Source organism: Xiphophorus maculatus, chromosome 13 (assembly GCF_002775205.1).
Source record: "Xiphophorus maculatus strain JP 163 A chromosome 13, X_maculatus-5.0-male, whole genome shotgun sequence".
NCBI lineage: Eukaryota > Metazoa > Chordata > Actinopteri > Cyprinodontiformes > Poeciliidae > Xiphophorus > Xiphophorus maculatus.
In genome coordinates this window covers 24,523,301-24,545,729 of record NC_036455.1, presented here as the reverse complement: position 1 = coordinate 24,545,729, position 22,429 = coordinate 24,523,301, and the positions used below count along the sequence as shown (strand labels likewise).

Genomic DNA, 22,429 nt, shown 5'->3' with positions numbered 1-22,429 from the left:
ACTGCTTAAATGTTTGGTGTAAATGTTGATGTTGTTAATCAACGCCACAGTAAAAATAGTTTTTGTCCTGTTCCCCTTAAAATCTCGTGTAATTTAGTCAGCGGTCTGTTTGGCTCTGTCAGTGGGCGGAACCCCAGAGTGATACGTCAGCCATTGCGTCACTTGTGTTGGGAGGGGCGGAGTGGGGAATCGTTGTCAGAACTGCGCCTGCGCACTGTATCCGGTCTGTTCTGTGTTAGCAACAACAAAGTGAAGCTGGAGCAGAGTCCGTGTCGCCTCTACGCTGTCAGCAGCATCTTCACTTATCGTCCTCCGCCGGGGTCCGCTGGCTGGGAGGATGGTTGGACGAAACGGCAGCCGGAGAACCGAATGACATTTGTAAGACGATGGCTGTTGATGCACGCCAGTTTCCAAACGCGTAAGTAAGAAGCAGTCCAGTTGTGGTGTTGGTAGTTGGGAGCTAACGCAAACCGCTAGCGTTTAACCGAAGAAGAAACGCGGAGAGACAGCTGGCTAGCCGCGGTAACAACGCCGAGGTAGGCTGCTGGTTTTTTGGGTGGTAACGTTTCTCACCACAACACTCTCGCTTAGCAGACGAGCTGAAAACAGGTTAGAGCGAAGACGACGCTCCTGACCCGCAGCATGTATTACACCTGGCCGTTGTTTGGTTGGTGATTCATACAAACTGTCAGCGGGTTGAAACAAAGGAGCGTTTATAAAGAAAAGAAAAAAAGACCGAGGTGCTGCATGGACAAACACATGCAGAGAGAAGTCGGCTGTTGTTTGCTTGGTGCTCCATTTCATGCTGACACACTTCGGAGGATAACCACCCGAGGTCTGACCTGGATATTTAACTGATAGATACACTGCGACCCAGCTAGTTTCGTTAAAAGTCGCTCTGTGTGCCATCACAGCTGCTGCTGCTGTGTCCGACTCCAACAAGTTTTATGTCTGTTTGGGCAAACAGACTTTGTCCTGCAGCACTTTATACAGCAGCGGAACAATCCCTACTTGAACTAAGTTAATGTGTATCAGATGATGGGAACCATTCACGCTCCTGCAGTTGTTATTGATGTATTTATTGATTTCACTAAGAGTGAATTGCTATTCACTCCTAGTGAATAGCAATTCAGATATAGTATAGTTAACTATATCTTAACTATATCTAACTATATCTTAAAATCAAAATCACACATCAACGTTGTGTTATTCTATGATTACATAAAAACCTTGAATAAATGTATTATTAGTTAATAAAGGATTAATTATCCCCATACCTTGGGTGGTTTCAGGTATTAAGGAATACAAAGGTTTTATTAAGTTACAGTTTCAGTGCTGCTATAATTGAAGTAAAAGTCTTTATAATGGGAAACATGAGAAATAACTGGAGTGATCAGAGTTTTCTTTAGCTGTATACAACCTGTATTTATACAGACCTCTCCCTCCCTCACCTATTGCTGCATTTTGCTTTTTAGCTTACTACTAGAAAGGTTTTCTTTGCTTACAGAAAATACAAACTCTTGTGTTTGTAGATGTTTCCACTTGATAAAAACATAGGCTGTCCAGTCTTGGAACCCAAAGTACTTATTAGTGTCACACCACTTAGGTATAGCATCACTGACACTAGCAAGTGTGCTGAATAGCATAGGTCATGTCTTTATCGCAACTCTTAGCAGTTGGGATCTATCAGGCAGCAAGTGGGCATTGTGTTCTCAAAGTTGATTTGTTAGAAACAGGAGAAAAAAAAATTGGCAGGCATTTGAGTGAGGTTGACAAGAGCCAAGTTGCGATGGCTAGATGAATTAGTCGGACAGTCAGCAAAACTGCAGCACTTCTGAAGTATTCCCAGCCTGCAGGGGACATTATCTGTCATAAGTGGGTCAAGGAAGTAACATTAGTGAACTAGTGAACTAACATTAGTGAACTAGTAACAGGGAAGCGGTGATGCTGATGCATGTCGAGGCCCAAACTTTTTCTGTAGAAAGCGATGCTGCATCTGATACACTGGTGTTACTGTACACTGTACATTGCAGAGGGCAAATGTTGGGTTTTTATGGCAATTTGCAAACGACATGTCTGTTAAGCAGCCAGCTGCATGCCTGAGTAAATAGGCCTGACTAATTAACCAGCTAAAACTAGCTTAATATTTCTTGCACAGTGAAATGTTATGTTAATGTATCAACATTGACAAAACAGAATGTATTTCTAACATTTATTTATTACCTTTAGCAAACAGAATGTTAGATTCTATATTAGCAGTAGGACTAACTTATTTTTCCATTTTAGGTGAAAGCAAGTATATCATACCTGATATACTCATACTTTATATACTTGCTTTGGATATATGTAAGAGTGAGATTGTGGTATAACCACCACATTCTCAAGAACATATTTCATATTACCCTAATGAAAGTTATGGGTTGTGCTATTTGCGTTTTTACACCTTAAGCATCTCTTCTTTAAATGTGGGGGAACATATTTCAGCCAACTTACCCTCAGTGTGCAGCAACACATGGAGAAAGGGCGCCGTAGGCCTACTCCACCCAGCATACAGTCAAGAAAAGCTCTGGTCACTATGGCAACTTCTCTGGCATCTCATTAAAAGAACTTTAAAGAGCAACAACCGTAACATGGAAACATTTTTGCTGTTGTGAAACCTAAACCTTGCTACTGACAACCAGCCGTCACTGTCCACTAAAGTGTCTGCATTTTCTCAATCAGATTATCATGTAAAGTTTTTCACAAGTTGGCCTTACTAATAAACCGAGTAATTGTTTTTTTGTTCTCTAGCTCTGTAATCTCTTACTATTCCTAAGCAATATGAAGTGTTTCAGTTGTTCTGTTGCATGAGGCCTGTGCAGCCCTGTGGAATAAATTAAACTCATTACTGTGGATTTTTCCGACATCGGTCAGACCTCCGTTCTCAATAGGATTTAAAACTGAAAAGACGAACGTCTAGTTAACAGGAAATTAGTCAAATGTTTCAGCTCCAGCTGACCACTAAATGACCAGATTTTACACCACTAGATAACTTACAGGAAGACTGCCAAGTTCAAGACATGTAATCCTTTGAATTCCAGGATTCCTTCTTGCCCAGACTTCCTGTCCTTATTTAGTAAAAGAGGCAGGCAAGATATGCACAGAGGTGAAGTGAACTGGAAGTAAACTAGTGCGCACAAAAAGGAGGGAAGCAGACAGACTGACCCATTAACTGTTAGAGCCCACTTCACTACTTGGTTTTACACAAAAACACAGAATCCAGAAGTGTTTTGGGATTATTCTCAGTCTTAGCAGCTTCTGTTTGACCCTTGTGTCTCATCTGTCAGCGTACATTTTCGCTGTCTGTCAGCGCAGAGGAGGGGGGAAGGCACTCATCCACGTTATTCAAATGTTCCCAAGTCCGGGCAGTCAGCGGCCAATTGTAGCCAGTCTAAAAAAGGGGGCTCTTTGTGAAGGCCAGACAGATGGCCATAGAATGAAGACTGTAATGATACCCTCAGCAGCCCAGCACACACACAGACTCATGCACTCGTCACACACTCCACTCATTACAGGACGTCAATGTGTGCGTTCAAGACAGGCGTAGCTGTTTGTGAGGAAAAGGGAGAGGTGGGGAGGATCGGGAAGGAAACGAAGCAGAACACGTTGATAAAGACGGTGCAGCATGTGAGCAGAGAAAGATGCTGCTTGTTTGTGTTTTTTCCCTGCATCGCTCCATTGTTATTGTTTTTGCAATATATTAAAAAAGTTTCTCCTGTTGTTGGGAAGAGATGGGAGGATTTGCAGTGTTGTGAAAAAGTATTTGCCCTCCTTACAGATTTCATTTCCTTTTTGCTTTTGTCACATTTAAATGTTTCGGATCATCAAACAAATTTCCATATCAAACAAAGATAACCTGACTGACTGAAAAGAAGCTGTCCATAAATAACGATTTATTCATTTATTAAGGGAAAGAAAAGTAATGCCACCTCTCAATGTGTGGAAACCGTAATTTCCCCCTTACTAATGATTGGGATGACCAAAGCTGGTAAGTAGATTGAATCTGGGTGAAAACATGGAGAAGGCTAAAAGATCTCAAAAAGCAGTACATGGTGCTAATTATTTCAAAAGAAATTCAAATGAGTAAAAAAGTAATTGACATTTGTTGGTGTGAAATGGTTTATAAAGTCATTCCTAAGGCTTTGGTACTCCACCAAATCACACTGGGCGCTATTACCCAAATATGGAGTAAATATGGAACTGTAAGAACTCTTCCCCGGAGTGGCTGGCCTACTCCAAAACAACATGGACTCATCCAGATAATCCCAAGAGAATCAAAAATATTTGAGGACTGCATGCATCAACTGCTTTAGTTGAGGTCAACGTTCGTAAATCAACATTAATGTGAAAGGCAAGCGTTTTTATATTCCCAAATACTTTCTTGCTTTATGTCCTGAGTGATTTGATGAATCTGAAGGAATCATGCACTCACTTCTCTCAAACACAAAATCCTGCTGGAGAATGTTAGCCCATCATTTCCTGACCTTCAATTAAAGCTTATTTTAATCATCTAGTGGGACAATGATCCAAAGTAAATCTGCAGGTCTATCCTGAAGGGCTCAAAACAAACCAAATGAAGGTTTTGTACAGGTCTAGTCAAAGTATGGCTTGAGATTCTTTGGTATGAGTTTAAGTAGATGGATCATTTTCCAATACCATCCAGAGTGGCTAAATTAAAACAATTCTAATAAGAAGAATTAGCCAAAATTTCTCCAAAGCATGGTAAAACACACTGATTGGTTGCTGCCAAATTTATTCGGTTTAGGTGGAGATTACTTTTTACCATTAATCCAGATTGGTTTGAACATCTTTTTTCTGAGCCTGCAATAAATAAAATCATCATTTGAAAATTGCCTTTTTTTCACAGAGATCATATTTGTCTGATATTAAGATTTATTTGTCTGAAATATAGAACTGTTCCAAAAACATAAGAAACCTACAAGCGGGAGATACTTTTTCAGATCACTGTACCGTGTAAGCCTCCTCTGTGGGAGCAGCCACAGTTGTGATTTTTGGGTTTAGCGCCTGCGAGAGAAAGTAAAACTGATTTGGCTTGGTACTTTAGTGCTGCATGGCTTAACTCACTCTCAGGCCTTCAGTGGCTGGAAAGCGTATCAACTGTGTAATATATGCAGCTACTTGCCCCTAGACTCACAGTGGCCAGCTGTGGTAATATTGACAGCAGTGCTTTTCATCATCTGACTTACTGATCAATAACTTGGATATCATTAACTGACTCTTCTAGCTTGGCCTCTCTCTTATCTTCCTTCCTTTCTAGCTCCTTCTCTGTTTTCTTTTATGTCTGGTGAGATAATGTCCTCGCTGCAGAACATCAGCTGATCAATCGATGCAGTGATTGATTGAGGCTTTCTCCTTCTATCTTTCTCGCTTTATCTCTACTCCCAAACTTCCCGTCCTTTTTTTTTTAACCCTCTCCCTCTTCTTTTCCCGACATTTGCAACCTATTTCTTTCCACTCAACTCAAACCTGGTCCTCCTCTTGTGTCACGCAGTTCCCTCCAATCAATCTCCTGCCTGTCTCTCTCTTATGTGCAGGGAAGGAGGACGCAGAAACATGTTGCTTTAAATTGTGACCTGCGGTGAACGGGGGAGGCAGAACAGGAGGAGGAGGACTGAGGCGTAGGCAAGCATTGAGTGATCTGCCACAGCTCCCAGTTGGTGGCCCACCGCAAGCGCGACGCAATGGGCAACACGGCCACCAAGTTCCGCAAGGCGTTGGTGAGCGGCGACGAGGCGCTGGCCTGGCAGCTGTATGAGGGCAACCCTCAGTTCAGGGACAGCCTGGACCCGAACGCATCATACGGAGAGCAGTACCAACACAACACACCTCTGCATTACGTATGCCGCCATGCCATGACGCGGCTGCTCAGGTTTGTTATTTAGATCTTTTTTTCTTCTTCTTCTTCCTCTTTTTACATTTTTAAGGCAGAGTAAAAGGCAATGAATCATCAGTGAATTTATTGCAATGTTAGATAGAAAAGATTATCTTCCATATAGAGTTTCTAAATGACCCTGCAGTCCACAAGGAAATGCATCAGCCTTGAGTACAAGGGAATATCTAATCTTATTTAGTCTGATATGAAGCTGCCAACTAAAGCCTCAAACATAATCAGTGACATCAGGGAGCACTTGTGATAAAATTTTGTTCCAGGGATAATTTGGAGTCTGAGTCTAATCTCAAAAAAACAGCTCTTGAAATTTCAGTGCACTGCTCAGTTTGTTGGCAACACTGATCAGTAGCAATTTCTCCACGTACCTGATAATACACTCATGGGAGAAAGTAAGTTTTCACAACTATTAATATATTCTCTAAGTATACCCTTTGGTTCAAAACCTTCTCTGAGAGCAAAATCTTGAAGCTGCCATTTTCAGTCGCTTTAAATCCTTCCCAGCCTCCTCTGAGTTTTAGTCTTTGACTGGGCTGTTGCAAAATCTCCACTCTTTCTTTTTTCCAGCCACTCTGCACTACATTTTTCTAGAGTCTTTGAGATAATTGTCTGGTAACTTGCAGTTTCAGTCAAGCTCTCGCCATGACAAAGATGACCTCACATTCACTTGCAGGACAGCCCGGTGGTAAACCCCAATCATTACCCCTCCACCGCCGCACTTATCAGTTGGTATGAGTTATACGTGCTAATATGTGGTTTTTATCTTTTCACCAAACATGGTGTACTGCTTTACAGCCATATGTCTCCACTTGCATCTTTCCAATGGCGGCCATTTCAAAAGACTTTTGGTTCATTCAGATGTTGCTTTGGAAAGCCAAGCTGTACTGCTGCATTTCCTTTAAGTGAGAACAAGGTCTTCCTTAAACCATTTCAAACCAGCCATTCATGTCCAGTGGTTTTTTAATTGTGCTTTCATAAGATTGAACCTGTTAAGTTAAAGTTAGTTGTCACCTACATGGCTTGTGTGAACTACAAATGAGTCTTCCCCTGGCCTTCTTTCAACAATAGACACTCTTCCATAAATCTTGGCAGCTTTGCAGTAACTTGTGACGTATTAGACTGTGTAATATATCGCAATTTCATGGTCATCGCATTGTAGGGCTGTGTAATTTTATCGATTCTACGATACTCATCAATATTTATTTTCCTCAGAAAGTATCAATGTATCGATACAGTAAATCCTGCTTTGAGTTTTATGTGAAATCCACATGAATTAAATGACAGCTATCACACATGACATTTTTAATCCAGTTGCACATGTACATTAAAAATGGCATGTAATGAAACAACCAGTTACAACAGATTAATTAATGAAATGGAATAGATAAATTACATGATCTAATATAAGGGAATGAGACAAAAAAGGTTCCTTTTCTGCATAACCAAATAAACAAAGCACATGTATAACAGATGTATAACAAAAACATTTACTTTACCAGTGTTACACCATCAGTTCAATTAATTCAATCCAAGTCTTTGGAAGAGTCACAAAATGTCACCAAAATCAAAGTCCCTCTAAAATCTTTCAGAAAATCTTAAAAGTGTATCGAATCATAGCGAATCATGTAATTTGCTGAATATTGTGATATTCAGCAAATGATTCTACGGTGTACCTCTGTCTTCATTATTCTGCTTGTTATATTAACAGTCACCTATAAAGTTAACTTGTTTCTAAGAGATTTCTGGATGATTTGCTAAGACATTACGGTTCCCTTTTTACAGCCCATATTAGAACCTTGACCAAAGTTTTGAAACCACAGACAAAAAAGTTTCTCAGGTTGAGCGTCAACCAGTTCTAGAAAAATGGGTTTGAGTTGAACATAAGAGGATAGATATGCTCTGCTGTGGTTTTTAAATAAATTAGGTCATGGGCTTTGGGTTACAAACTGAAGACGGGGACAGAACCGACCTCAGAGCATGCATTCAGGGGGAAAAAAGTTCAGTTATATATTTGCCTCTTGGATAAATTTTACTTATATTTTACGAGCTAACTCTTGAGAGTCCCCTCTACTTAATGAAAGCGCAACGCTGAATCTCCACAGCTCCCCTGTAAGAGTATTATTAGATTTTAATCCACTGCATTGTGCAGTTGGGAGTCTCCGTTTCTTCACATTCGATTAAAGTAGCTGCACACAGACACAAGCACCGGCACAGCAACAACTGGAGTGACAGCAGCATTTGTCAAGGCAGGAAACATAAAGCAGATCTGCTAAGTCTTAAGCCAAAATGCCAGGGTCAAACTAAAGGAACACATATGGAGTGAGAGATCATTGTAGCTTTTTATACCTCCTGTAGAGATTATTAAACTGCTGGCTGTGACAAAGACAGCTGGATCTTTCCCTCAGTTGCCTTTATCTCCTCCTTACATTTCTTAGGCTTGTTTTTCACGATTAGAACAGGAAGCTTGTTTGAAAAGGCCAGTCAATTATCTGTGCATCTGCATGTGTGCAGGAGCATTTAGAATTTGAGGAGGGATGAGGGGGGGTGAGGGCGTTGGAGAAAACCACAGTTACTTAATGTGTCCGTGTCTGAGAACATTGCACACGACAAATCAATTGGTGTGCTATTTGTGTTCCTTTCCACTAACCTATAATAGGGCAGAGAGGCGTGCTGAATGTTGAGCTCTGCTTCTGATAAGCATCGGAGGAAAAGCTCCTTTGTTCCAGCAGGCTCGCATGGATGGAGACAAGTGGAGAAATCTCAGACAAAATAAAGACTAATATAAGAAGACATGCTTGGGTTCAGTAGTTTTCCTTTTCCAGATTATTTTTAACATATCTGCTCCATGCTTATTCGTTCTCCTGCAGTCGGCCCCGTGGGTCGGCTTGACATGTAATCCTCTGAGATGGTGAAACTGGGAGAAACAAACACAACTATTTCGGGAAATAGGGTGCAGTTCAGGAAGTGTAACCCTTCCTCCACAAGAAGTGAGTAGGAAGTCTTAGAAAATATGTAAATAACCACCCCGACTCATTGAGAATGTTTAACCTCTATTGTTAAGAGACAAAGTAGGAAGCATTTAGTCTCGGAGCTCAGATTTACCACTTGCCTTTCGAAGTCTAAAAGGTGACCTCCGCCAGCCGCCGTCCCTGTTGGACTCGACTCCACTCAGCCTTAGCGGAGGGCTTTTGTGCGTGTAAATGTGTTGAGGTGGGGGGTATTGGTTTGGAGCTGAGAGGGAATAATTAGCGATTATTACTGTGTGAGTGAAATGGCTGTGTGCTGTGATTAGAGCAAAGCTGCAGGGGCTCGTGGCTGACAGGATAAGTGGGTCGAAAGGGGAAAAGGCTGGACTGCGCTTTCGGAAAACATTCAAAACTTTGAGAACGTTCAGATCTGACACTGAGAGCCATCCTGGGTGATCTGATTCCATCTAGGCAGTGGAAAACACAGGAGTGAATGCGCTCAAAAGGATTTTAGGACTGATGTCTGAATGCAATCTTTACTAGCAGCAAAGTCCTGGAGGTCTTCTGGTTTAAAAAAAACATTCTTTGGAGAGTTATGGGAAAATCAAAGGACTATTTCTCAGCTTTTGGTCAACAAATTAGCCTCTTATTCTATGATGTTTCACAACGTCCATACATCAAGTCATTTCAACTTTCTGAATGTCTCATACTTGCTTTAGCAATCAGTGGTTTAATATTACTTTCTGTAATGCACTCAGTCTACTGTAAGGAACTATGATTATGTGATTTCATTGAATATTACCTTCCAGTCAGAGGTCACTAAGGGTTGCATTAGTTCCATCAATGGCTATAATCACTGATTTTGTAAGAGCTATAGCTAGCCGAAACAAGGGTCAATGAAAATTTGTAATCTTCTTGAATATGATATGCAGTGAAAATAAATTATATGCAAGTGATTTTACAATTGTTAATTAGCATAATTTATATAAAAAAGATTTAACTGTTAGCTGATCTGCAGTTGTACAAGCACATTGGTGTGAAATGAGGGAACAAATTAACAAAGCGCCGAATTCACTTTGAGTCTGAATTTTGAGATATTATGTATATTTTGGGGCTAATTATATCATTTAAGATATTAATAGAGTGTATGTATATATAAATATATATATATATTTTTTTGATTCCTTCAGGCCTGTTAATGTAGTATTTATTGTTCAGCTGAGGAAATTTATATGCAAGTATGTTTACTTGGATGCAACGATGGTCACTGTAATCTGACGCATTTTTAATACGACCTGAGAATGACCACTGTGAGGCTCGTCTATTTACATCTGAACAGTCTGTGGGGAAAACAACCCTGATTAAGTCATTATCAATGAAATAGACCTTTTACTTTTTTTGCTGTCACATCCTGTTTTCTTCTTTTATTAAATTCTGATTAGAAAGACTCTGGTCTAAAATAATCAAGTTTTCTAAGGCCGTACCGTTTAGTCAAATAAAAAGCATGGTGCCAACTAAAAGGCTCTAATCAGTAAATGGGGGTTTGACAGACAAATGGCAGAAGGAAAACTGTTTGCTAAACAGAACTGCAGCAACATCCTGACTCCTGCAACAGGCACATTCATTTAATCCCCATGTGTCAACCAGCATGACGATTATCTCCGAGATGCTGAACAGAAATGGTCAATATTCTACCATACTGCCTCTCCTACCGCTTCTGCTATTCATCTTGAGCATCCTGACTTTTTCACACATCCTGACTTTCTCTTCTTCTGTTTGCTTTCCATATTATTCAGTTTTGATTCCTTCAACACTCTATTTTATTACTTCTTTTTTTATACAAATATTTGAGTTTCACCTGCTGTTTTCTGTCTTGGCTAGGTCGTTCCTGTTCAGCAAAGAGGGGAACCCAAACAAGCGTAATGTGCACAACGAGACATGCCTCCACGTTCTGTGCCAAGGCCCACAGATCCTGCTGCTGCCAGAGGGAGCGCTCTCTCCACGGCTTGCCCGACCGCAGAGGGACGAGCAGCGCCGCGCAGACTGCCTCCAGGTACGAACGCATCAACAACACCATGCCCTTTATGCAAATTTAAGATATAATAATGAGTTTCCTCCTGAGGACAGATGATCCTGAGCTGGACCGGCGCCAGACTGGAAGGAGGCCAGTACGAGAAGGCCAACGTGAACGCCACTGACAACCACCACAGCACCTGCCTTCACTACGCCGCTGCTGCAGGCATGAAGAGCTGCGTGGAGGTGAGACCAACCCTGTTGAGACAGTATATTTATATCTTTTCTCCTTTTTTCACAAGCTTTAAGCTTTTTTACATTTCCTGAAAGTAAAGCCGCAAAGCCCAGCGTATTTTATTTAAATTTTACATTGTGCAACTTTGGTGTGAAAGGAAAATGATGTTTTGTTTTCTAAAGTTTTTCAACATCTAAAAATCTGGAAAGTTGCGACAGACTGGCGACCTGTCCAGGGTGACCCCGCCTCTCTCCCAGAACGTTAGCTGGAGATAGGCACCAGCACCTCCTGACCCCACTAGGGATAAGGGTGTAAGAAAATGGATGGATGGATGGATGGAAAATCTGGAAAGTGTGTAAAACTGAGTCAATCTTATAAAACCCATCATTTTCTTCATTTTCTTCACTAATTTAATGAACTTTAGCAACATTAGAAAACACTACATTTCCACTGCTTATAGATAGTTTCTATACTTCTTAATATTCTACTACCTCTATAAAGGTTTGCCTCAGTGTATTATAAGCCTGGCGGGCCACCAGGCTTTGCTTGTGCCCCCACCAGGCTTAGCATTGCTTATTTATTTATTTAAGTTTTTTTAAAAATGTTTAAAACTTTTTTATTGGTGTTCAGATATTAATATTCCAACTTTCCAATAACACATAATTATCAAGTGATATTACTAAATTTCCTGTCAACTTTAATCATTTTTAAACTCAAACACGGCGGGCTGCTGGATGAATGACTGCCGAGCGCCACAACCACCGGGCTTAGCAAGTTTTCTGGGGAAACCTTGCTCTAGGTTGTCTTAACTTTGTCACCTTGTTTCCTCTGATGTAAATTCATTCTCATGCTCTTCTCCCGGTGTGTAGCTCCTGATCCAGAGCGAAGCTGATCTCTTTGTGGAGGACGAGGACAAGCTGACGCCTTGCGACCACGCCGAGCGACACCACCACACCGACTTGGCACTCAGCTTGGAGTCGCAGATGGTTTTCTCCTGCTCCTCGGCTCGGCAGTCAAATGGAGACGCACACGGTGAAAGCCGCCTGCCGCAATACAAGGAGGTGAGAACACAATCACAAGATCTGGGGGTTTCCTGCTTTCCTGCTTGATCAAGTTATTTTTATACCTGTGTCGTATCTTTGAATCGATTTTTTTGTCACATTTTGCTTCAGAACTACACACATGGCTGAAATGATTATGTAATGACAATCAGAATATTTTCCTTCTTGTTTATTTTACTAATGTCACCTAGCAGCATAGGCTGTTTGTTTATCTTACTTTAATCGTTGCCTTTCAGATATATCTTTATTTTGTCAACAAAATGACTTGGCAAAGCTTTCTAAAGGCAAAGTTATTGCAGTTCTAGACAAATGTTGTTTTGAGAGTAAAAAAGAAGCACCAAAAGTGACCAGTATCATAATTATTGGACTCTCAGACTAAATGATATAACCAGTGAGGACACTAATGTCAAAGTAAACAAGCTGCCTAAGAACAAACTGTAGATTTGTACCAAATAGATCGCAGCTTTCACATTGTTAACATAGATTTTTTTACTTCATCAACAGAATTGTGTCTTTGCAGCGGTTTTTCTTTAATGAAGGTCACAGCTTAGTGGTTCTTAGTGCATGCACATGCCAGACCTCTCATCCTGTTTCTCAGCCTCCTTGCATTTAGGGGACCAGCACAGTTGTATAGCAGCAGCTGCTGCCAACAGATACCAGTTTGATCTTTATTCCTGCAGCCAAATCCATGCTAATACCTAATCTCTCCATCCCACCACTACAGCCACCCCCTCCTGCTCTTCTATCTGTTCGTTTCTCATGATCTTTTTCACTTTCCCAGTTTTATCACAGCACAATTATTTTCTCGTTTTTGATAAAAGCTGACCTCAAACCTGAATGTTTCTCTCTGTCTCTTTCCAGCCTTACGAGGGACTGAAGATTCAGGATCTGCGCCGACTGAAGGACATGCTGATCGTAGAGACTGCGGACATGCTGCAAGCTCCACTTTTCACAGCGGAAGCCCTACTTCGAGCACATGGTGTGTTTCTAACTTGGCAAAACATGATATTTTAAAATTATATTTCCATAATGATGGTGTAAAGTTTTTTTTTTTTTGTCCTTCTTTCAGATTGGGACAGAGAAAAGCTTCTGGAAGCCTGGATGTCTGATGCTGAAGGCTGCTGCCAGCGCTCTGGCGTCACCATGCCCACCCCACCACCCAGCGGCTACAATGCCTGGGACACCCTGCCGTCTCCCCGCACTCCGAGGACGCCGCGCTCACCCCTAACGCTCACCCTCACCTCCCCCACCGACAGCTGCCTGACACCAGGAGAGGAAGGCCTGGCTACGGTGAGAAATAAGGAAAGAGTTCAGCAAGATGCCATGGAAACCATCCTTTGCATCCTGTTATAAAGAGTTAAATTTGTGGTTTGGTAGCAGCAGGTTAAAGACCGTCCCTCCTGCTATTCTCTTCTTTCTGTGTCTTTTACTTTCATAAAAACATTTAACGGAAAATTGAGCTAAATCCTGGAAGAAACCTTGTTAGAGGCTATAAAAGACTTTAGACTGAGGCAGGAGTTCACCTTGCAGCAGGGCAGTCACCCAAAACACACAGCCAGAGCTACAATACATTTTACGTAAAAACATATTTATATCTTCAAATGAACTACTCGACCTAAAGGTGGGAGAGGCGAGTCTTGAAGATCAATGTTCACAGATATAATTTTGCAAAGCTGGTAGAGAGTTGCCCCCAACGATTTTCAGGTCAAATTGTAACAGAATAAATGATTGATTGACTTGTCAAATCAGGGGAGCTAAGTACTCTGTTTTTTATATTTTTGTTTCTAAGCTATTCCACTTCAGTTATTTACCACTTCAAGTTGTTCCTTTACATTTATTCCCTATAAAATACTTGGTAGCGTTTGGTAACCACTTGACAAAATGAAAAATGTGAATACTTTTGCAAGGCATTGCACCAAGGACTGTAGATTAGAGATAAAAATGCAGTGCATTAGAATCGAACAGTATTGTTTTAAGGACAGTTTTATCACATCCTGGTAGGTAAAACACCTTATGATTGTGGCTTCTCTCTGTGTTCTCCCTGCAGTGTGGCATCTGTCTCTGCTCCATCTCAGTCTTTGAAGACCCGATTGACATGTCCTGTGGTCATGAGTTTTGCAGATCCTGCTGGGAGGGGTAAGGCCTTTAATTCCAGTGTGTATCTGTATGTGTTCTTACTTTTTGCCGTATTGATTGCTTTCTTTTGTTTTCTTCAGGTTTCTGAACATAAAGATTCAGGAAGGTGATGCTCACAATATCTTCTGCCCTGCCTACGAGTGTTACCAGCTGGTTCCTGTACATGTGATAGAGAGCGTGGTTTCTAGAGAGATGGATCAGCGCTACCTGCAGTTTGATATCAAGGTAGAAACATCATGTTCAGCTTATTGGAATCAGAATCAAGCGAAAGATTTTTTAAGTCCAGTTTGTGTTTGTTTTTTAAAGTGTTGTGTAACCTTTTCCTCTCTGCTTTCCAACATTTATCTCTGTTTTTTTAACCTCTCATGCATGCTGTATTGCAGGCCTTCGTGGAAAACAACCCATCCATCCGCTGGTGTCCCACGGCTCGCTGTGAGCGAGCGGTGAGGCTCACCAGACCGGGCCCTGGAGACAGCGACCCCCACAGCTTCCCCCTGCTGCCATCCCCAGCTGTCGACTGTGGCAAGGGTCACCTGTTCTGCTGGTAAACACCATGATTTATTATTGTACAGGCATGGATAAACACACACAGTCCACAGAATTTGTATTAACGCTGTTAGAAAAGCTAAAAGCAGACATTTTATTCCCTCTTTCTGTTGTATTTTAAAGTAACAAGCCGGTTTTGTGCTGGTTTCTCTGTGTTCAGCTCTGTTTATTACCCTCGTGTCCGCAGGGAATGCCTCGGTGAGGCCCACGAGCCATGTGATTGTCAGATGTGGAGGAACTGGCTCCAGAAAGTCACAGAGATGAAGCCTGAGGAATGTAAGCCCAACCTCTTTTTCCAGGAACTTTCGGTCACCAGGAATATTCCTAGCTGAACCACAACAAGTCAGTTTATTGCAGCTGTCAGATCTTTCCACCAGGAAGTCTCCAATATATCTCTTTAACAGCCTGACAGGTGTTAAGGTCTCTGGCATTTGCTGACTGTTTGCCTAAATGCTGGTGCTGGACAGGAGAAATGTTGCTAACATGTGATTTTGACACAGTGGCAGGAGTGAGCGAGGCGTACGAAGATGCCGCTAACTGCCTGTGGTTGTTGACCAACTCCAAACCGTGTGCCAACTGCAAGTCGCCCATTCAGAAGAATGAGGGCTGCAACCACATGCAATGCGCCAAAGTAAGCTGCACAATCTCTGATCCGCCTTGTCATTTGTTGACGCATTTTGATTAATTGTATGATGTTGATGTGGGTTATTGACAGGATTCAATACAGAGTCTGGAAAAGTCTTTTCCAGGTCACTTTAGGGATATCTGCCATAATGTCATAGCAAACTCTCGTTTTTAATTTTATAAAATGAACTCAGAAGCCTAGAATTTTGTAAATTTTTGTCTGGAGACCCTAACTCTGTATTTCTGTATAAAACAAACGCTGCTGCCTTTCTCTCTCTCCATGCAGTGTAAGTATGATTTCTGCTGGATATGCCTAGAGGAGTGGAAGAAGCACAGCTCGTCCACGGGAGGCTACTATCGTTGCACTCGCTATGAGGTCATTCAGCAGCTAGAAGAGCAGTCCAAAGAGATGACTGTGGAGGTAGAAGAAAAAAACACTCTTTTCTTCTCAGCTTAAAACAGGGCTCTTTTTCACACAGTATGCATTCCCTTTCTCATATTTACATCCACATGTTAGCAAAACATGTGGATGTTATCTATTAATAGATTTGTTAATAGATAACAAAGCTATTAAAAAAAGACTTTTAGATGTTTAGGCTTCTCTCAAACCAGAATAAGAATGCACACTGCAAAAACACAAAATTAGATTAAAGATATTTATTTTTGGTCTACTTTCTAGTGCAAATATCGTAGTATAGTTGAGATAAGATGAAGCGAACTTGCACGTAACTTTTCAGCAAGCTATATGAGCCTGAAAAAGTACTTGTAAGCTAGTTTTGTTTATGGCAGCAGAGGTAGCATAGTGCGTAGATAAATCAGGAAAATGGCAAAGAAAGCCTAAGTGCCGATTCAAAGTGAAGTAATGTCATTCTTGCTTTTACTCTAATAAGAGTTCTTAAAGTTTCCCACGATCCAGCAACATTCAAACGATCTGAGATCCTGGCTCATATCCAACGTTGATGGGATTTGATGTCCGAATGCCTCACATAATTTAATGTGCTATACACTACCACACATTTTCTAATGAGACTGAGCATTTTTATTTATTTATTTCCATGCTTTTCCAGGCAGAAAAGAAGCACAAAAGTTTCCAGGAGCTGGACCGTTTCATGCACTACTACACTCGCTTCAAGAACCATGAACACAGTTACAAGGTACTAAGCGCATGTTATAACGATTGGCTTCCTGAGATATGTGCTGTGCTTTTTATGTTTATATGCTCTCTGTGTGTTCTTTCCCTTTCCGTGGGTCAGTTGGAGCAGAAGCTGATGAAAACGGCAAAAGAGAAGATGGAGCAGCTGAGCAGAGCCTTTATTAGCCGTGAGTCTTTGAACTTTGCCTGTTTGGATCCTGCCTGTGCAGCGGAACCAGCTGGATGAATGTTCTTGTCCGGTTCCAGGTGAGGGCACTCCTCCAGACACCCGTTTTATCGAGGACGGCGTGACTGAGCTGCTGAAGACGCGCCGCGTGCTGAAGTGCTCTTACCCATACGGCTTCTTTCTGCAGCAGGGCAGCACGCAGAAGGAGATATTTGAACTCATGCAGGTACTCTTGTCTAATTTCCAAAACGGGAAACCTTTCACAGATTTTTTTTTTTTTTTGGAACAGGTCATCCTCATCCTGTCCCCTTGTTTTCACCAGACGGACCTGGAGATGGTAGTGGAGGATCTGGCTCAGAAGGTCAATCGGCCGTACCTCAGGACGCCACGGCACAAAATAATCAGCGCAGCGCGGCTGGTGCAGCAGAAGCGGCAGGAGTTTCTGGCGTCTGTGGCCCGCGGCGTCGCTCCCAACGACTCTCCTGATCCGCCCCGCAGGAAGTAAGAAACAAACCTGCTTATTAACAGTGTCGTTCTTGTTGCTTTAATCTGAAATTCACTGAACATGGAGCTGCTACACAGGCCTGCATAAATATGGGTAAGGAAATTGGGAGCAAAGACACATACATCGTTGTGTCTTTCTGTTCCTTCCTGCTACGCTCCTTCTTTCCTTGCCTTTTCATCTATCCTTCTGTCCTTCTCCCTTAGTTTTTGTGTCCTTCCTCCTTGTGTCCTCAATTCCTTCCTTTCTTTCACAATTTTTTTTGTTCCCCTTCCTTTCTTTTCTTGGTTATCCTTTCTTACGTGTTTTATTCCTCTCTTACTTTCCTAGTGGTCTTCTGTCTTTCTTCTCATTCTTGTGCCCTTCCTGTGTCTGGTCCTTGTTCTATTACTCCTTACTTCTTTTCTTCTTTGTCTTTCCCCCTCTATGTCCCACTTCCCTTATTCTCTTGTCCTTTTTCCTTCCTTCTCCCTGTGTGTCCTACATCACATTCTTTTCTGTGTCATTTCTTTCTGTTATTCATCTCTTCCTTCCTTCTTTTCTTTGCTTTCTCCTTCCTCCCAACCTTATGTCTTGCTTTCCTTCCTTTCTTGTCTTTTTTTGTCCTTCCTTAGATATTTTCGTCTGTTGTGCATTCTTTCCCATGTGTCCTATTTCCCTTCCTTTCTTGTCCTTGTTGAGGTTTTTTGAGGGGGGATTGTTCGGGGTTTTTTTTCTGCATATTTTAAGCTTGTCTCCTAGAAATGTCTGCCATAATTCATATCAACCGTTTCTATTTTGAAATGAGCCATTTAATTTTGAAACTGTGTAAAATATGTGGGAATCTTTTGGATGAATCTGTATTGCAGTTACCCTGGAGGATCATGGGAGTGGGAGTACCTTGGCTTTGCATCACCTGAGGTAGTTGCCAAAAAAAAAAATAAAAAACAGCTTTTGTCACATTTTTCATCAGCTAAGCTTCCTAACCCTACCGTTACTGACCTGCCCTTGCATGAGGTCCTGCTACAGCATGACTGCAGCTGACATAGTGTGCTTATGTGTGTTAAGATGGGAAGCCGTCACTCTGTACTGGGAGCAGGAGATCACAGAGAGAGACAGTCGCAGGTAACGTACCATAATTCCCTGGCACAAAGTGCAAATGCATGGCCTATATTTTGTTCCCCTGCGGCTGCACACCTGCTCATTATGAACTACTTTATGAGGCACCTGCTCTGCGTCGGTTTGTAATGGGGTAACGCGACGGCTCTTTGCAGGATTATGCTGACATCCAGTACCGGCGCAGACACAGACCACGACGCAGAGGAGACATGCTGAGTCTGCACAACCTCAGAAGCAGCAGCAACACGCCGGAGACCAGCAGGAGGAGCGATAACACAGGTCCAGCAGCAGCAGCTTTAACGCACTCTCTGCCATTTTATCCACCTGAAGTCTTCACATTTAGTGAGCTTAGAACCACAAGATGTACTTGATGAAAATTGATGTGAAAGGTCAACACAAAGTAGTGCATAATTGTGAAGCAGAGTGAACACTTGTAATGATCTTTTGGAGCTCTGCTCATAAATATTCTTTGTAAAACCACTCAAGCCCAGTCAGGTTGGATGAAGAACATTTATGAACATTAATTTTTAGGTCTAGTAACAAAATGTTAGTTGGATTTAGCTCTGGCCGTATGCTCAGGATCGTGGTACTGCTAAGGTGAACCTCGCCCCAGTCTCAAGTCTTGTGCAGCCTCTAACAGCTTCTCTTCCATGACAGTTCTGTAATTATTGCTCTGTTCGTCTTTCAATCAGCTCTACACAGCAGATTGTAGGTTACATCTATGTGTGTTTGCCGAGTCTCCCACAGGTGCATTTTGCAACTTTCTTTCAACAATAGCTTCCATTATGCCTCTCCATAAAGGCCTGATTTGCTGTGTTGAAAGTTGCACTCCACCTCCAAATTCGGAGTGCTGTTGGTTATGACATAAAATCTCAATAAAATACTCTGAAGTTTATAGTTTTAAAGGGGACCTGTTATGCATAACTCACATTTTGTATATTTTTATACTTCCGTTTGTGTCTCAACTATTTTTATGAACAGTCTAAGTGCCAGCAGCAGATTATTCGGATTTAAAGTGACAAGAGATCCTAAAACAGCTCAAACGCAGAACTGATTAGACTAAAATCTCATTACCTAACAATGATTTGGTTCAAAAAAGTTATGAACATGTTTTGTTTAGCAATAGACCTACCCTAACCTCTTCAAAGAAGCTGAATAGATCAACTTTAAAGTAAAAAGGTAAAAAAGGCATAAATATTGTTGGCCTCTGTACATTTTACCACCAAAAGCTTAAATCTTGTGCAGGTTCCTCTGTTGTTTACTATAAGGGAGCAATGCTCTGGTTTTGACAAATACTCATGCAACTTCTATTCTTGCCTCTATATATAACTGGTTTGTCAGTGCAGCAGACAGCCAGCAAATAGGATTTTACTTTATTGCTCCATCAATCTGGTCCGATCGAAGCACACACATGCCGTGATCACTCAGATCGATTTATAATCCAGTGGAGTGCATCAGGCCTTGTTTCACTGAGATATTTTCTTCTTCTTGTTTGTTTCAGATCCAGCAGAGAGGACAGAAGGTCGCCGGAGAGCCCTGGGCTCCCTCGACGAAGACGACCCCAACATCCTCCTCGCCATCCAGCTGTCGCTTCAGGAGTCCCGGCGAGAGCAGGGCCTGGATGGCGGCGCAGAGAGGAGGCCGGGGACGGCGGGCGATCTGGCTGACGTCGCTTTGCACTCCCTCAACATGGAGGATCCTCCGGGAGCCCGAGGCCCCTCCCTCCCCACTTCCCTGCTGGATCCTCCTCGGCCCCCCAACAGGACAGACTCCACCGCGATGCAGCCATCCGTGCTCAGCTCCCTCCCCCTGCCGCCCCCTCCTCCCACCCTCAGCGCTGAGCTGCTGGAGCTGGGAGACAGCCTTATGAAGCTGGGGAACATCACCACTCCTTACATGGACCCGGAGCCGGCGTGCAGCCGCGGCGCGCTCGCCGCTCCTTACAGCGACTGCAGCCACAGACCGGACCAGAACACATCGACTCCACACGCCATTCTGGATCAGATCGCCGTCACAGACCCCCATCATGACAGCAAACAGCCGAGCTACAGCGGCTCCTATTCAGTTGAGAGTGAACACACTGCCTCCTGTGCGCTGGATTGCTCTCATAATCCCCCCCATCCTGGCACTTATGGCCGGGATCCGGACGAAGCAGAGCACTCCTACCAGCCAGGAAGCTCCTACACCGCCGAACATCCCTCCACCTATGCTCTGGACCCGCCCCGGTCCGACCCCCAGCCTCCTGTCCAGCTGTGCCTCCCATCGCCAGAGCTGGAGCCGGAGCTGCTGCTTTCACCGGTGATTCCGCCAGGGGGCCCTTTCACCCCCAGCGACCCCCAGAGCCTGCAGGCCCTGGACCCCACAGCCAGCGCTCAGCTGCTGGACAACATCATGGCCTGGTTCAACAACAACATCAACCCCCAGAACAACCCCCAGAACCTGGCTCTCATCCCGTCCCCGCCCACCACGGAAACAGACTCCTCCCCCGACACGCACGCCAGCGCCGAGAAGGACGGGACCGCCGCACCGGTCTGGCAGCCCCTGGAGGGCGCGCCCAGAGCAGCAGCCAGCGGCGGCCGTGAGGCCCCGAAGAGGCCCGACTCTCTGGAGCTGGAAAACAGAGACGTCAGAGAGGAGGGTGTGAGCGCGGGGTGTGTGTCGGACCTGTCGCTGGACGAAGAGCACATACACCCGCGGTCACACAGCCAAGCTGACCCGGCGGCGGAGAGTGAAGCAGACACCGTGCTGCAGCTGGAGGGGGGCGGGTCGTCGGAGAAGTGGGAGGAGCAGGAACACTTGGTGTGACGGCGAGCAGAGAGGAAACCGATCGGAGTGTTTACTGGATGTACCATACTGTTAAAAGATGATGTCACACACAGGTTGGACAGTTTAAGTGCTTTCTGTCTGTTGCTCCAGAAACAGACAACCAATTATTCATGACAACAACAACAACAAAAAAGTTTCAGATTACGTGAAAGAAAATCTGTTGATATCAGAACACAAGAACCATGGTTTTTATTTTTATTATTACAATTATTTATCCTCCTGCTTCTCATATTTATTTCCTAAGTTTAGGGATGAAGTGTTGGTGCTGCAATCCAAACTTGCCTCATGTTTTAACACTTGACTGACTGATTGATTATAGGTGATTGCTGTAAACCCGGAGCCCGATGGGTGCGCTGGACAATCAGAGGGGCTTACTTCAGATTCCCGTGCCTGTTGTTGGTGCCAACACACTGATCGCTCCTGCATCGCTCTTACGTTGTACTGTTGTGTTTCTGCTGCAGGGACGTTTAAAGTCGAATCCTTCCTCACAGTGGACTGATTTGCTCGAAGGCACTTCTCAGATGAAAGATTATTTCAGCGCATCTGAAGAATAGTGGAGTTTACATGTACTCATCATGGAGGCCTGGTCACATTTATTTGGGGTTTTAATTGATTTATTTATTTAGTTTATTTCACACTTTGGAATAGTTATGCAAGGGACAATCGTGTGTATTTTCCAGGCACGTAATGCCATTTTATAACCCAGTCAAGTAACTATGTTACTTTCAGTTGTTATCAAAATGCTGCATATATCAAACATAAAATTTAACTACGCAATTTGGCGCCTTGAAATTGGGCCTCTGTCCCTTTAAGAAGCTCCAACACTTTCCGACACTCCGCCTTCAGCACGTCATCACAACAATGCTCCTCCTTATACCATTTAAGGCCATTTTTAGGAGTGTTGGACTGAGAAGTAGTTGAATAAGTTAGAGATTTTCTCAACAGCACACATGGTCAGAATTATACATCCAGGCTCAAATATGTCCATACAACCCAATATTTAGTTAAGCGCTCCAGGGTAAATGATGTAGTTAATGGTTTTGCTAGCTAAATGATTTAGTCAGCTAAGTGGTTTAGCTAGCTACAGCTGGAATAACAGCAGCTTGTTGATGGCTCGAAAAAGCATACAGATAAAGTGCAGCCATCTAATTCATAT

At 42.9% G+C, this 22,429-nt stretch overlaps 1 protein-coding gene across 2 annotated transcripts; it reads left to right on the top strand.

Moving 5' to 3' along the window:
* The first annotated feature begins 231 nt into the window (after positions 1-231).
* On the top strand, positions 232-22,014 carry LOC102223622 (ankyrin repeat and IBR domain-containing protein 1-like). Of its 2 annotated transcripts, XM_014476089.2 has the most exons (21): positions 232-418; positions 5,595-5,929; positions 10,795-10,966; positions 11,041-11,172; positions 12,031-12,222; positions 13,084-13,201; positions 13,292-13,512; positions 14,270-14,358; positions 14,439-14,583; positions 14,742-14,902; positions 15,092-15,180; positions 15,405-15,535; positions 15,815-15,949; positions 16,596-16,682; positions 16,782-16,848; positions 16,928-17,073; positions 17,170-17,348; positions 18,198-18,249; positions 18,397-18,453; positions 18,603-18,726; positions 19,949-22,014. In XM_014476089.2, exons 2-21 carry the CDS (start codon positions 5,742-5,744, stop codon positions 21,250-21,252), a joined length of 3,789 nt encoding a protein of 1,262 aa, XP_014331575.2. In that variant the 5' UTR covers positions 232-418; positions 5,595-5,741; the 3' UTR covers positions 21,253-22,014. The 2 variants fall into 2 exon arrangements, with proteins under 2 accessions (XP_014331575.2, XP_023201037.1); XM_023345269.1 differs by lacking the exon at positions 18,397-18,453.
* The last annotated feature ends 415 nt before the right edge of the window (positions 22,015-22,429 follow it).

Excerpts from the sequence above, each read along its gene's own strand:
- LOC102223622 (XM_014476089.2), top strand. The coding sequence starts at position 5,742 with ATGGGCAACACGGCCACCAAGTTCCGCAAGGCGTTGGTGAGCGGCGAC. Across the intron at positions 14,903-15,091 it reads AAGGGTCACCTGTTCTGCTG|GGAATGCCTCGGTGAGGCCC; the intron begins GTAAACACCATG and ends TCGTGTCCGCAG. Across the intron at positions 18,250-18,396 it reads TTGGCTTTGCATCACCTGAG|ATGGGAAGCCGTCACTCTGT; the intron begins GTAGTTGCCAAA and ends ATGTGTGTTAAG.